At 48.7% G+C, this 15,591-nt stretch overlaps 2 protein-coding genes across 6 annotated transcripts in view; one reads left to right on the forward strand and one right to left on the reverse strand.

Annotated features, from left to right (window-relative positions):
* Positions 1–1,511: 1,511 nt before the first annotated feature.
* On the reverse strand, positions 1,512–10,385 carry LOC108249577 (claspin). Of its 2 annotated transcripts, none has more exons than XM_017439048.3 (24): positions 10,112–10,385; positions 9,085–9,202; positions 8,220–8,584; positions 7,976–8,128; positions 7,797–7,859; positions 7,650–7,722; positions 7,475–7,577; positions 6,543–6,967; positions 6,281–6,469; positions 6,014–6,174; positions 5,792–5,925; positions 5,650–5,702; positions 5,381–5,574; positions 4,787–5,297; positions 4,252–4,276; positions 4,095–4,170; positions 3,939–4,000; positions 3,609–3,770; positions 3,405–3,526; positions 2,589–2,731; positions 2,392–2,503; positions 2,231–2,310; positions 1,999–2,160; positions 1,512–1,732 (listed from the first exon to the last, which is right to left on the reverse strand). In XM_017439048.3, exons 1-24 carry the CDS (start codon positions 10,136–10,138, stop codon positions 1,607–1,609), a joined length of 3,639 nt encoding a protein of 1,212 aa, XP_017294537.1. In that variant the 5' UTR covers positions 10,139–10,385; the 3' UTR covers positions 1,512–1,606. The 2 variants fall into 2 exon arrangements, with proteins under 2 accessions (XP_017294537.1, XP_017294536.1); XM_017439047.3 differs by having other exon boundaries at positions 3,939–4,003; positions 10,112–10,383.
* A 1,305-nt stretch (positions 10,386–11,690) lies between these two features.
* ago4 (argonaute RISC component 4) overlaps positions 11,691–15,591 on the forward strand; it is a 17,442-nt gene continuing 13,541 nt past the window's right edge. For all 4 annotated transcript variants that reach the window (XM_017439057.3, XM_017439058.3, XM_017439059.3 and 1 more), the window contains exon 1: positions 11,691–11,880. In XM_017439057.3, the coding sequence (XP_017294546.1) occupies positions 11,862–11,880 (19 nt within the window). In that variant the 5' untranslated portion in view covers positions 11,691–11,861. The remainder of the gene's footprint in view (positions 11,881–15,591) is intronic.

A 15,591-nucleotide genomic window follows, 5' to 3' on the forward strand; every position in this document is an offset into this window, starting at 1 on the left:
CTGTGGGTGGTGGACCAGTTTTTTTTTCCTCCTCTCTGATAAAAGAGCAAAAAGAATTTTTTTAAAATGAAACTAAATTAAGGCGCTTTGCTGCGAGTACTTTTACCTCTAAGAGTACTTTTACCTCTGAGAGTACTTTTACCTCTGTGAGTACTTTTACCTCTAAGAGTACTTTCACCTCTGAGAGTACTCCTGAGTTTAGTTACCAGGTGACCTCCCTTTCCTCTGTTGCATTCTGGGAAACAGAGTTTAATCCCAGAGTTTATCTGGATAAACAGGAAGTGATGTCGTCATGTGACACCATCAGGTGTTTGTTACCCACAATGCAACCCTGTAAGGCGGGATGGCTGCGGTGTGTGTGTGTGTGTGTGTGTGTGTGTGTGTGGTACAGAGGCTACAGCAGACAGATTTAACAAGTGTTCAGCGTCTCTCATCCCTCCTGACATGTTTTTGCTGCTGGCAGAAACAGACCCCCCCCCACCCCCCCACGTTTATCCCTCCTCTCCTTCATCAACAGCCTCATTCAAGTGCATCAGCTGCAGGCGTCCCCCCTCCCTCCCCCGCTGCAGCCAAACATGAAAAATACATCAAACTGCAGCCGAAGGCCTCGTCACAGAAGAGAAGAAGAAAAGTTACAGGAGACGTCTGCAGAGGACACTGATGGAGAGACGAGTGTCCTGAGGGACGGATGATTACTGGAATGTTAACATGACCCCCCTCACACACACACACACACACAGGGACTTACCTTCTGCATAATGAGGCCTTGTTTGATTTGTACACAGCCTGCAGCACCATGACCCACTTTCCTGCTGCAGCTCCATCCAACATGGCCGACGGCGGCCACCCTGTCAGATCTGAGCAGCCCAGGCCCCCGGCACCCTGAAGAACCAGCCGACCGAGCCGAATATCAGTCCTGAACCAGAACCAGTCAGCTTCCTGTTCACCTCCTCCTCACCTCACTGTTAAACTCTGATCTGTCTCCTAATTCCACCTTAATGACAGAAACCATCATGGATGCATTGCCGCCGTCACAGGAGCAGCTCGCTGCAGGCGGGGCCTCTAATGACGCTTAATGGGGCCTCCTGCGCCCGCTCCGAACCCCGGGACCGGCTCCTAATGACACGGAGACACTTGAAAGGGCTCGTTAGAGGCCCGGTTTATTATTAGCCACTTATTAGACTCATTAAGCTCGAAACGGCACTTAGACTGTCACACAGAACCAGACTCCGGTCCGGCCCGGTCCAACCCAGTCCGGACCGGAGACTGAAAGAAGATCCTGCTTCTTACATACATTTGAAATAAAACCAGGAACAGGGATAAATAACAGCTGGTTCTGAAGAACCTCCTGCAGAGAACCACAGAACCGCGAAGCCTGGGCTTCAGTCACAGAACCGACTCAACATTTGAGCCGCAGCTCGTTTGACTTGAATAACAGAACGATAAAACCCGGGCTGGTTCTGACCCGAATCCCACCAGCTGCTCCAACATGACAGAACACAGAGCCAGAATGTGTTAAAATACACTTTTATTTACACTGAAAGCAAAGGATTTAAAATCAGACTTTATTTACAGGATAAAACATTAGAACCGGGTCAGCTAGTCCTCAGTGGTCCAGGAAGGAGAAGATGCTCCTCTGGGAGTTCTTGGTCGGTCCGGCAGGTCTGGTCTCCCTGCAGATCCTCTTGGCTGCAGGATTCACCGCCCCCACCGCAGCCCTCCTCTTCATCACCTGTGGAGCAGACCATCACACGGATCAGCATCAGAACTTCAGAGTCTGCTGTTTAGCTTCTCAAACAGCGGTGCAGGGACCACTGGAGGTCCAGCAGCGCCCTCTGCTGGTCCGAACGTCTGCTAACAGCTGACAAGTTAGGAGAAACTTCAAAATAAAAGCCCCCGTGCTGACAGTTTATGAGAAAACTCTGCTGAACCTGAGGAGAACATCCTGAAAGCTGTTTGTTTTACAGAGGTCCAGTTCTGTTGGGTTCTGTGACCCACCTGTTTCTGAGCGTCGTCTGGTCCCACGCAGACCTTCTCAGGGGAGAGCGTCTGAAACAGGAATCCTCGGCTGTTTCTGGGAGCCAGAAGGTTCCCCTCTGAGATGGAGGCCAGTTTCTGCAGGACAGACTGAGGCTGACTCAGGAGAGAACCCCTCCGGACCTGGAACAGAACCGACACGCTCAGTAATAATGAAAGGAGAGAGGGGGTCTGGAGTTCAGGTGAGGCTCACCTGCTGAGGCTCAGACGCTTTCTGAAACGGATTCAGGCTCGAGGAGATGTTCTGCTGCGGCCGCGGTCCAGCAGGCGGTTCTGCTTCAACAGTTTAACAGTTAAATTAATGACTTCTAAAGCTGAGAAGCAGACTGGGATCAGTGCAGAAACCAAACGGACCTTTTCTCTGCAGAGTCTTAGTCGTCAGTTTCTTGGCCAGCTTCATAAACCGACTGTCTTCTTCATCGTCTCCAAACTTCTCCTCTTCTCCTGTCCTGGACTTCTGTTCGTTCTGAGCGGAGAACAGCAGAAACAATCAGAACCAATGATTCAGACGGCTCGGGTTCATGTGAGGCGGATCGACAGAGACCACAGACCTGCTCCCTGAGCCACTGCTCTCTCTCCAGTCTGTCCTTCCTCCTCTGAACCTCGGCCGGGTCCACATCCTCTTCCTCCTCTTCCTCCCCCTCCTCCTCCTCCTCTCCCTCCCCAGCCGTCCTGTCCGTGTTGAAGCCATCGTCTGAACGAGAGGAGGAGCATTCAGCTCGTCAGTGGATCAAATCCAAGACGGATTTACAGATTTTTCAGGTTTCAGGGCTGAAGTTGGAACTTTAAATCATGAAGGTTCAGGGTTCTGCTGTGATGAACCCACCAAAGAACCAGGAAGGAAGAGACTTCCTGACCTTTGACCTGCACAGTTTATCACCTGACCCAACACTTTCACGTGAACATTTTGACTTTATTTTCAAAGTTTATCATCATCATCATGGCCCCACAGAGGCGTGAAGCTGCCACAGGAAGTTTACAGAAGAGTTAGAACCAGCAGAACCAGCAGAACTCTGCTTTCTTTCAGCCCAAATGTCAGAAAATCACTTCCGAACCGCAGACATCTGGTTTTTATCTATTTAAAGGGTTTTAGTAAAAATATTCTGCTGGGTGGTGCAGGACGCCCCCCTTTGGATCGTGTCCTGGACCTGTCGATCCTGAGACCCGACCACAGAAAAGCTGAATGAGCTGAAGCCCCGCCCCTCGCCACAGCACAGAAAACCTGCAGGCGTTTCTAACACCTGATCACGTGGCTCCGTGTTGAAGCTGAGGAAGATGAGCTGCTGTCAGCAGCACCTTCAGGCCGTCCTGGAGGAATCTGAGATCTGGAAGGTTTTTATTAGTAGAGATTACAAAGCTCAGCTCACCGATGTTCTTCCAGCGGAAGCGGCGAGCTCGGCCCGGCCCGTCGGAGTGCAGGTCTCCGTCAGCCAGGTACCGCTCCTGGTACAGCCTCAGGCGACGCTTGTCGTCGTCCAGGACCTGCTTCCTGTGAGAGGACAGCCCCGGGAGGTTAAAGGTGACCCTGACCTGCCGAGCTGTAAAACATCTGCAGACGGTCCGTCACTCACATGTGGATCTTGTTGACTTGGTTCTGCAGCTCTTCATCAGAGGGGAGGTCCTCCAGGAGCTCCTCTTCCTCGTACTCACTCTCCCTGTCGCCCTCGTCATCGTCACTGCCGACGTCACTGCCGGACAGCTCCGCCTCCGACTCCACGTAGTCCATCAGAGTCCTGAGGGACGAGCCGGACTCGGTCAGAGAAAACGATGTTTAAAATGTTGGAGATAAAGAAAAAAAATCTCCTGAAACGTTTTTAGTTTTTCCAACATTCTGGTGTCGACTCCGTTCAGGTTTCTTTTATTATCTGGGATAATAAAGCTTCAATCAAGGTTTTTCTTACATTTTCTTCTTTTTCTTGACTCGACGGGCAGCGAACACAGCCGCCATCTCTTCCTCTTCCTCCTCCTCCCGTTCAAACAAAAGATCCATATTTATTCCTCCAAACATCCCAAACAGCCTCCAAATCCTAACAAATACAGATTTGAACTTTTTTTACCTGCTCACTTTCTACATCTGACAGAAGGTGAAACTCGCAGTCCTCCTCCTCTTCCTCCTCCTCCGGGACCTTTGTTCTGTAAGAAGAAAGTCAAGTAAAAACCTGTAACCGGAGCAGACGGGCCCCATGTTTGATGGTTATAAACGTTAAACTCCACCTTTCTCCAGCGGCGGCAGCAGGACCTGAGAACAGAAAAACAAAAAAAAAGAAAGAATAAATCAACTAAAACCAACACCTGGACCAGAACCACGTGAGGTCCGACCTGACCTTTGACCTGCCTGAATGAGTTATTCTGACTTCAGTGAGCGTTTTAAACAGCCTATCAGAGGAGAACTCTGAAGTTTGGGTTCCTTTTGGTTTATGTTCTTTTCTTGGTTTGAACTTTGACCTCAGCTGTTCTCCTTAAGACCAGTCGCAGGTTTTTACTGCAGAACTTTGGGTTTGCAGTGTTGGATCATGTTGACCAGTTTATAAACCGACTTTTTGCTGCTTCAACACAAATATCTGAACATTTAGACTCAAATAAATGATTTAAAACGGACTGTAATTATTGTTCCAATAAGGATAAATGTTTAAAGACGAGGAACGCTGCAGAGAAGTCAGAGGAACCGACCCGGACCCGTCTACTTCCTGGGAAATTAAAACTGATTAAAAGCAACGCTGAAATCAAAAAGGACAACATGGTCTCTTACCCGGACTGGAGAACTTTCCAGAACACAGCCCCAGAAGCTGATCCATGGTGTTGTCAGAGCCTTCATCCTGACCCGCCTCCTTCCTCTCCTCCTCCTCCTCAGCCCGAGTCGGAGGAAACGCTCCCGAACACAAACCGAGCAGCTCGTCCTCCTGTGACGTCCTGAGGCCCACGCTCTCTGCCGTCCCAAACCCCCCCGAACACAGCCCCAGCAGCTCCCCCATGTTGGCGTCCATGGCGTTCTCATCCAGGTTGTCCAGGACCAGCTGTCTCTTGTGGCAGGGGGGCCCTCCGGGCCGGGGCCCCACGTTCAGGAACCCGTCTGCATCCAGCAGCTGAGAGTGGGCGTCGTCCTCCAAGGAGAACCGACCCTGGGAGTCTCCGCCCAGTCCGGGACCAGAAGCTGCTTCTCCCAGGGGCCCCGAGTCGGCCCCGGGGGACGGAGGAGCGTACAGGTCCTGGGAGTCCTCCACCGGGAGGCAGAGGGACGGCTCTGAGAGTCGTCCTGAACTCTGGAGACGGGGGATAAAACGGGAATAACACCTGGGCACCGGTAAAGGAAGCTTTTCTGGAGGAATATTTTCAGGAGTCTCACCTTGGAGGCGGAGCCGAGGAAGCTGGGCCGGAAGAAGCAGGGCGAAGGCGAGCGGAAGGCGGAGAAGTTGGCCACGCCTCTTCCTGTGCAGCGCTGGTTGTTGACGGGCTGGTAGGAGGTGAGCATGGATCCGGCCAGTTCAAAGCTGCTGTTGTGGCTGTTGTCCTTCATCAGGGACAGAGAGTCTTCCTCCTCTGGAGATGGTCAGAGGAGCACAAAGACGTGAGAATCAACTCGTCTCGCAGAGACAGACTCTGATCTGCACCCACCTGTCTTACTGCTGCTGTCGAGTCCTGCTGGACCGGCCCGCTTCACCCCGTCACTGGAAACAAAAACACGACCGTCAGCCGTCAGCGTTACGCTTTCCTGAACGGGTTTCTGCTCTTTCAGCTGTTCAGATACCAAACCCACCCCGTACGGGAACACGAGCTGCCAGGGAACAGGATCAGAGTCCCGTCTGTGTTAACCAGGTCCGGGTTCTGCACGATTCTCTGAGCCACGGCCTCCTCCTCTTCCTCACCACCTCCCAGTAAATCATCGAGACCCTGCCACACACAGGAGCACCACAAGCACACAACAGTAAGTAAAAACTTTTATTTTGAAAGTTACACCCAGGAAACAAGTTGTTTTCACCTCCTCCTCTTCAGACTCATCTGTCATATCTTCCTCCTCCTCTTCCTTGTCGCAGTCTTCGTTGTCGAGGCGATGCAGCTCCACCTTACGGGCTCGCTCCTCCTTCCTGCGTTGGGCCATGGCGAGCTGCAGGCGCTGCTTCAGAGTCAGCAGCTTCTCTCCTTCAGACAAACAGAGGCTCCGGGTTTTATTCACGACCAGAACCAGCCACCGGTCCACCATCAGAACTTCTTCTTGGTTCTGCTACTACAACTACGACATGCAGACCTGGTTTGGCGGCTCCCGGCTCCTCGGCGCCCTCTTTAACGGTGACGGTGATGGACTCGGCGCGCAGCTCCTCCTGTCCAGAGGGGGCGCTGTCTTTGCGGACGACGGTGAGCTGCACGGTGCGCTCTGCTTGTGGGCGTGCAGGTTTGTGAATGTGGTGCAGGTAGCGCTTCTTCAGGGCCTCCACACCTGGTTAAAGCACAGATCAGAGTGTGACACCTGAAGGTTCGGAACAAACGGACCGGCGCCGACCAGAACTCACCGGGGTTTGCCTGTGGAGGCTCGAGCTGAACAAACGCTCCGTCGTCGGGACACAGCTTAGCCACAGGTGGGGGGTCCAGCCCGAGCTCCTTCAGTCGGGTCAGTTTGTCCCTCTTGGGTTTGGTGGGTTCGGCTGCAGACTCCAGCACAGGTTCTGTTTGTTGGACTTCAGAACCGGCCGCAGCCTGGTTCTGATCCGGATGAAGCATCGAGTCCTGCAGACTCTCAGAGAGGTACAGCATCGGACCGGACTCCGGCTCAGGGCCCGGGTTCTCCTGCTGAGGGGAGGAGGTGGCTGCAGGCTCGGGTAGAGGCTGGATCTGATTGGACGACGGATCCAGAGGAGGAGGAGCTTCCCGCTCAGCGTCTGTGGCAGGAGGAGGAGGGGGAGGCGGCTCCATCATCATCTCTGAGTACTTTATGGACCTGAAACGAGTCAGAACTTATTATTCAAACAGCAGATGAAGCGAGGACGTTTCTCCCTCCGATCATCGGGTTTCTGCAGGACTTTTATTTTGAAAGACCTTTTTGATTCAAAATTCACCTACAGGAATTCTATAAACTAAATAACTGAATGCAACTCAATAAACCAGTTTCAGGAACAGAACAGGCTGAATGTCTGAATGACTCCTCTGACAGGACTGCTGCATGATGGGAGATGTAGTTTTGGTTAGTCTAAAAAAAGAAACCCTGATAAATCTGCTTTAACGAGTTTTATTATTTAATGATAAAAACACGAGGCTGAACTTTAAAACACCACAGAAGAAGAAGTCTCAGATCATCACTTTAAAACTCAGACGTCCTGTAAAGCAGAAATTCAGGACCCCACTGTGGGTCAGGAAACATCCATTTATCACATCAAAGATTATAAATCCCTTCTGGTTGGAATTTAGCTTAAAGAGTTCCATGCGTTTGAGGAGAACAGCTTCTTACTTCAGTAAGGCCATGGTGGGCCCAGCAGGACGGGTTCTCCTCTTATAGAACTGCTCGATGGTCTTGGGTTCTGGGAGGTGGTACGGCAGACCCAGGGTGGACTCTACGAGGGCAGACAAACGGTCAAACATGCAGACGGAGCAGTTGTGAAAGTGATGACGGGAGTGAGACGGACCTCTGACGAGCCTCTGAGACTCACTGTGGAGCTGCTTCATGGCCTCTCTGCTGGCGCGGGCAGCTTTCCTCTCCTGAAGACACAAACAGTCTTTATTATTTAACGTTTGACAGTTCGACGTCAGATGAAGCGTTCAGAGCTGCCTACCACTCGCTGGGGTTTCTCTGGGACCTCCTCATCTTCATCTTCCTCTTCATTCAGGAGCGGCTCCTGCAGAAAAAAAGAAGCCCAGGCCTCAGTTTTCACAAACATCAAAAACAGACCGTCCACTTCCTCCCGCAGCCAACCCGTCTCACAGCTGGAAGACGGAGCCGTCCTGTTTTCACCTGGTGTTTTTTCAGCTTTTGTTTGACTGCGGCTCGAATGGCGTCCAGAGACTCTTCTTCCTCATCCTCTTCATCACCCAGCCCGGTGTCGAACAGGTCGGTGTCACCCAGAGGACAGCCGCTGTCATTCAGAGCCCGAGGAAGAGGAGCGTCCTGAAAACACACGAACATTAAAACAATCAGTTTGGAAGCAGAACCAAACTTCCTTCGTCTGATTTTTGATCCAAACATCGTTGAAACTCACTTCATCCCTTTCCCTCCTGTCCTTCTTCAGCTTCTCCATCGCTCTGCTGCGTTTGTCCTTCTTCTCACGATGTCTCTGGCTCTTCTCCCTCTTCTTCTTCTGTTCTTTTTTCCCTTTCACCTCCTCTTCCTCCTGCTCACTGTTGTCACTACCAGCAGGAGTCTGAGTGATTCTCCTGCTCCTCTGCGCTCCCCTGTCCTTCCTCCTGGCCTCCTCCTCGCTCTTCATCTCCTCTTCACCGGAGACGGGCAGCGCTTCGGCCATGTTGACGCTCTTCTCTGCCTCCTCTTCCTCACTGTCGCTGTCTCTGATGGTGTTACGACGAGGCTTCCTGTGAGCTGCGATGTCTTCATCATCATCTGAATCTGAGAAAACCATTTTAGAAACATGTTAACTGACAGACAAACTTCTTAAATCTGTTTGTGAACGACCCCCAGAGCATGTATCCACATCAGTCTGTCCTTACAGAGCAGAAAAATGAAGGGACAGTCAGATTTTAGTTAAAGTGAAGCCGAGTGACGTCACACCTGCTACTCTGTGTGACTTTTATTTAAAGGCTAAAGAACAGGTGAGCTGCAGGTGGAGCTGTATCTGTACGGTCTTTGCTCTGACGCTGAAGTCACTGAACATTGTTTAGATTTCTCTACCATCATGTCTGTGAGGTAAAAAGCCTATTAGGAGGTAACTCAAACGGCTCTGAGTGTTGACCTCTGCAGTAAGATGTGTTTCAGGTCTTTACCTCAACAAGTTCTGTTGTTTTTAAAGAAACTATCAGACTCGCCTCAGCATCTGACTCTGAGGTAAATCACATTAACAAGAATGGGTTCCTCATTTAAATCCTAAATTGAGCGGTTTCTAGTCGAACCTGGAAGCTTGTCCTTCTTGTCTCCCGTCTCTACGACCGTCCCCTCGGCTGGAGAGCCCATCCCGCTGTCCGAGTCGCTCTCCGGGGCCGTCTGGACAGAAGCCGTCAGCGTTCCAGCCTGAAACAACAACAACATGTGGGTTTTGATTTAAGGAATACATTCAGATCTGTTTGGTAACCAAAGTACAAAAACACCATGTTTTAGAAAACAGTTTATTTAAAACAAGTGTTTTAGGAGGCAATGTCACGATTCAGCAATGACAACTGTTTGAATCGTTCACATCACGTTATCTTTAAACACGCTCCTGTTTCTGACACATTATGATTTACACGATTACCCTGTAGGCAAAGCTGAAAGCTCATTATCTGACACATTACCAAGAAAGTGATCAATCCTGATTGTTCAGGGACAGAGAAATGAAGAGACCTGACCTTAGCCCAGGTCCTGATGAAGAAAAACTTATTCAGGTCAAATCTGGACCAGAGGATAAAGCCTTTCAAATCTGTCAAAGTGCAGAAAATATTAACTTTACTGCTTTAGATGTCTGGATTAAGTCCTGAATGAAAAAGAAACACACAGTCTGGTCAGATCCGGGCTGTGTTTTATCTCACAGCCAATAAAAAGTCTTTTAAAGCCTGACTTTAGTTGTCAGCCTTGTGTTTAATGAAGGAGGCCAGTGGCGCCTTCCAACCAAACAATCATGGTTTCCTTCCACCGTTTTCAGCTCAGAAAACAACCAGAAAACAACACAGGAGGCTTCTCTAAGAGCCAGCTGAGCTTCAGACTGATTTATGGAAAGATTCACCGGGGGTCAGCTCAGTAAAAGTGAACTTTTATCTGGTTTTAATCGATAATAACTCTCCCTGTTAGCTAACCTAGCCATGCAGCTAGGCGGCTAACACACTTTAGCGTCACTTTGTCTACATTTATTAACAACCTTAATCTCTGGAGATTATTTAGATTTCTGCTTCAAGATGACCCGCTATTTAACCTTAAGTTAAGGATGGTTGTAAAGTTTAATTTTACCTGCTGTTGAGTCAGAACCAGGCTCATTGTTCTCCGGTTAAGTTCGCCTGTTCCGTCGGGATAAAACCCAACAAAGACGTCGCTCCGCCGCAACAGACGCTGAGAGGACCGTGACCGACACACCGCCGAATAAAACGTTATTTCAGGCTCTTAAAGCTCATTTAGGCCGTGTTCCCCCGGACAGCGCCGCTTCCTCCCGCCTCACCCGAGCACTGAAGACAGTTTGAGCTTTGGCGCGCCGAGACAGCTGGCCCGCAGTGTTGCAACAGAACACTGTCAATCCACGGCTTCTCGCGCTGCCATTGGTCCGTTTGCTGCTGTGGTATCCGCCCATCGTGACGTCACAACAAGTGGCAGTTTAATTAGTGTACTGGGACTGCAAAGGCGGGCGGGCATTAGTGTTGATGTGTACTATGATTTATGAGTAAAAAATAACTAAATATACAAATTTATTCGGTAAACAGATAAACTTTTTGTAATTTTAATTCACCAAAGATAACACATTTTGACAGAAGATTTTAGCTCCAACAAGGTAATTCTCAAAAAGCTGCTAGCTGAAAACTTGACAGTCAGAAGTTGATTACCTGAAGGGTCCACATCTCTCGCAGAGTGACTGATGGAGACAGACACCAGCTCCCCGCGACCCGGAAAGGAGAAGAGGGTAAAGAAAATGGATGGATGAATGGATGGATGGACGGACGGACGGATGGACGGATGGATGGATGGGACTGTACTGTGGGTTGTAACACCAAGAGTAGCAGCTGCTTCTTTCTTCCAGCTGTTTTCTTCTCAGGGGTCTCCTCAGCGAGTCCTCCTCCATCTAACGCTGTCTTCTGTGTCCTCTGTCCTCAGTCCAACTTCCTCCAAGTCCTCTATAACTGCATCCATATGTCCTCTTTGTGTCTAACATCCTTCTGTCCCTCCTCTGCACATGTCCAAACCATCTCTAACTTTATCTCCCAGTCCTTCAACCTGTGCTGGACCTCTGATGACCTCATTCCTAATCCTGTCCATCCTCGTCCCTCCCAAGGAGAACCTCAACATCTTCAGCTCTGACACTTCCAGTTCTGTCTCCTGTCTTTCTGTCAGTCCCACTATCTCCAAACCATACAACAGCTGCTCTCAAACCTTTCTCCATCCACTCCATCCTGCTGGAGCAGGTTGAAGAAAATGGATGTTTTGTTGAAACTCCTGGCAGTATGACTGTTTCCTCTTTTTTGTTCCGTTTCTCTTTTCTCTAATGACTGTTCTTACTGTTACTACATGCATACTTGCATCTTCTAAGTGTGTTTAGAAACGTTTGGATTAATCAAAAAAGATAAACACAGCAGTAATAAATTAATAAAAACAATTAAACGAAACTCTGTAAAATGTCTGTTTAGTAATGTTTGTATTCTTTAACCAGCAACAGTTTGGGTCAGCTTGTGTTTTTCTGGCTGGAAGCTGTAAAGTTTGTGAACAACGTCTCGCTCACCTGGAAAAGTCCACCTGAGTTTTGGGTTTGATTTGCTGGGGAGCTACAGTAAATTACGCATGCGTACTGAGGCTCCACGGTTCCTAACCTGCGCATGCGCACATTCAGATCCTTAGTAGTATCCGCGGTGGCTCAGGTCGCTCCGTCAGCCTCATCCACGCAGCTTTATTCCGTTTTCTTAAATTATCCACTTCAGGCTTCGAGATACCGCCCCCAATTTCAGCGTCGGTACGGAGCCGCCAGGCCGGGACAGAGACGGAGAGAGAGGCCTCGGCCATGGAAGCGCTCGGACCCGGTAGGACCCTTCTCGAAGCGGGCGAGCTGAGGGCGGGAGCGGCGTGTGTGAGGCGCCGCGCCGCTTCACTGGGGGCCGCGGCTGAGGCGAGGCCTGGACGGAAAACACACCGAGGCCCTGCTTGTGTTCCCCGGCTGTGTTTGTGGAGCTGTGGGGGCTGTCTGTACACCTGAGCGGGGACTGTCCTGGCTGTTCGGGCTCTCCGGGGCTGTTTGTGCGGATGTTATTTATGTGAAGCACGCAGCGCCCGTCGTCTCGGAGCTGGCATTGTGTGTGTGTGTGTGTGTGTGTGTGTGATGGGATTTAACTGGGTCCTTCCGCCTCATGGTGTGTTTACGGTGCTGTTTATTTTCCTGTCACACTTTCAGCCTCAATCTGAGCAGCAGAAACAGAAAATGTCGTCGAATAGCGAGTGAAAACATAAACACGGCTGATGGCAGCGGCTCGCCTCGGTCCGCGATGATGATGATGATGATGACAGCGATGGGCGGAAAAACAAAATGAATGCCAGTAAAAACACACGCTTCTGCTGTTCGGGAGCAGGCGACGTGTGCGGGCTGAAATATGTGTTTTTCTGCGGGGGTGGGGGGCTGGATGCAGCTCCATCATCTTCATCTTCATCTTCAGATGAAAACAAAGACGGGCTGCGGAGGAAGCACGCACAGAAAGCTGCGGTGCGTTTCTGGCTGCTTCTTCTGCTTCCTGCTGGAAGGTGGTGCTGTTAGCAGCGTCCACAGGTGTGTGCACGGACACACAAAGGTTCACTTTCTGCCCCTGCTACTGCAGATTAAACCCTTCCTCCTGAAATAAAACCAATCCTGATGGAGTTTCAGATCAGACTCAAGTTCTTTTAAATGTGAGCAGATAAAAAACAATCAGGACAAAAATACAAGAAACCTGGTTTAAAACACACGGAGCTTATTTTATTTTCTGTGAGCTGAACAATTACCAAAAAGTACAAAACAACACAAACCAGGAAAAATATAGATAAATCAGCTTTTAAAGTTGAACTTTTTCCCTGTTCCATTTTTTAAAAATCTAAATGATATATTTATGTGCCTTTTTGACATGCAGGTACGCACTCAATGTAAACAGAGCAATTTAATCTGCAGACTTTAATCAACAAATCAGAGCCTAAAACCAACACATCAGAACATTCTCCCCAAACGGCAGCATCGCTCATCTAATTTCAGTCACTTCGGCTGTTTCTATAGGTAAACAAACTCACTTCGTCTGTTTCTGTAGGTAAATGAACTCACTTTGGCTGTTTCCATAGATAAATGGACAGATGTGGTGTGTTGCAGCTGTTTCTCCTGGTTTGACAGACAGATGTGGTGTATTGCAGCTGTTGTTTTAACACAGATGTGGTGTGTTGCAGCTGTTGTTTTAACACAGATGTGGTGTGTTGCAGCTGGTTCTGTAGGTTCTCTGTGTGTATAATCCTGGTTCTTCGACGGGTTCTCCTGACTCTGCAGCCAGCAGCTGTAAACTTGCAGAATAAGTTTTTCAGTTTCAGTTCCTCTTTTGATCTGGATGAAGAAAGCGTCTGCTGTTCGGAGGTTTAAAGTAAAAACTGCATGAAATAAAACCACACACTGGGGTAGTTCCTGAGCAAATGGACAAATGATAAAATTAACCATGGAGGCTTTAAGAACTGAGTTAAAGTCTTTATGTTGTACTGTTCAAACCTTCAGCTCCGAACTTAAAGGAACATTTTTTTTCAGAATTACTGTGGTTTTACATTATACCAAATAAAAACAAATATGAGATTTGTTACTGAAGGTTGCACTCAAAGCTGTTACCAGGAAAATGTCTCAGTGGAGATCAGCCGTAAACATAAAGTGCTAAAATAAATCAAAACAATCAGAGGTTTGTTGGAGGGGATGAACTGCAGCAGGAAGGAGACAATTCATTTTAAGACTTTTAGTTGTGGTTTCACACAATCAAGACCTATTTTACACAGATTACTTCCTGTTATGTCAAACCAGAATGTGTTTTTAGAAACATTCAATGATGCTCATAAAATGTTTAAACAAGTTATTCAGCGAGAGATAAGCTGATGCCACCAACAGGAGGAAATCCTCTAACATCCAGCTGTTTTCATGTGGTTGAAGGGAAACGTTCAGTCTGCAGTCAGGAGGTGGAAGGAAATAAAAACCAGGAAGTTTCTGTCTGATTTCACGTTTTCTGTCAGGAGGTGAAATCAGTTTTATCGTCAGAAAAAAGAAGAAACGTCACTCTGAGAGTGGGTTTCCTTCCTGTGATCAGTCTCACCGCGGCGTTCTGCAGGACTAATCCAGGTGATTTACAGGTGTGGGCGTGAGTCTGTGACTCATCACCGGTCCTGACTGACCATCGTCCTCATGCTCAGCTTTAAGGCCATCCATCCCTCCGTTTCCACGGACACGCAGGGTTAGAGCGTTTCTGCTCCTCGGATGAGTGAGGAGGCCGAACCAGCTGAGTTACAGATGAGCTGAGGGCCGTCGCTGCCGCCGCCACATCAGGAACAGCTCATTTCACTTCCTGTGCCAGGCGGCGCTCGGCGTGACAGAGGAAGTTGCCTCAGCGTGTTGTTGGTTTATTTTGTCCCTCGAGCAACGCGTTAAAGACTCACAGACTGAGAAGTTAAACATTATTTCCAACATGGTGATTTACTGTAAAAACTAAAGTTTAAACTCATTAGATCAGTTTATCACCTGTTAGGACTTTAAGATGGCCGCGCTAAGAAAAAGAACACCTTTGTTCTGGGGAAACCTAACAGAAAGTGCTTTATGAAATAAAAGTGTCACATTGATTGTTTCTGTCAGCAGATTCTTCAGTTCAAATATTTTCATCAATTTAAAAAGGAAAGGTTTGACTTCCTGTTGTTCAGAGAAACAGACAGGATTGAATTTAGTGTTGATGTTTGGAACAATAAGATCTTAGAATAATGAATAAGGCAGCTTGGTTAATACAGCCTTTGTTTGTGATTAAAAGGATTATTTAATATTTGTTCTGGGTTTACAGTCTGCAGACAGACTAACTCGGCTGGTACCGGTCCGTTCTCTGGCTGCACATTTTAAAGAGATGCTTAAATGGTTTTGTTGTCCGGTCCAGATGACGGATCTCTTTATTCCAACAGAAGCCTTTTAACACTTTTGGCTAGTGTTTTTAGCTTCGTTTAGCCTTTAGCTAGTGTGCTGTTAACAGCCTGGTTTCAGCACTCAGTGTCACCCTGTTTTCACAGAAAAATGCTCTTTCTGTAGTTTTAATAAGCATGTCTTGTTGAAATTAGTCGTATTACAAATGAACCCCCCCTAAATATGAGTAGGTTTGTCCAGGTAAAGAATAAAAACAAAAACATGAATAAATGGACCTGAAACGGGAAAGACTGAACTCTGGAAAAGGCTGTTTGAATGTTTATCCCAACATGAGGAGAAAATGTGACTTCAGACAGTTTTTCTGACCAGTAAAAGTCAGGAATGATGTAATCCACTCGACTGATTGTTGCTTTATTAAACTGAGGCGTGCACACAACATGCACACTGCAGCGCGGTGCTGAAACCCTTTGGTTGCCATCGGTAACAAGGCCAGCAGAGCAGAGTGGACCGACCCGTCAGGTGGTTCTGGATCCAAGTCAGTCAAAAACGCAACAAGTGGCGAGTCCGAGGCGGGACCACAGGCGGGCTCCATCGGGTCCGAGTCGGGACCACAGGCGGGCTCCATCGGGTC

This window comes from Kryptolebias marmoratus, linkage group LG14, assembly GCF_001649575.2.
Source record: "Kryptolebias marmoratus isolate JLee-2015 linkage group LG14, ASM164957v2, whole genome shotgun sequence".
In the NCBI taxonomy this organism is placed as follows: Eukaryota; Metazoa; Chordata; class Actinopteri; order Cyprinodontiformes; family Rivulidae; genus Kryptolebias; species Kryptolebias marmoratus.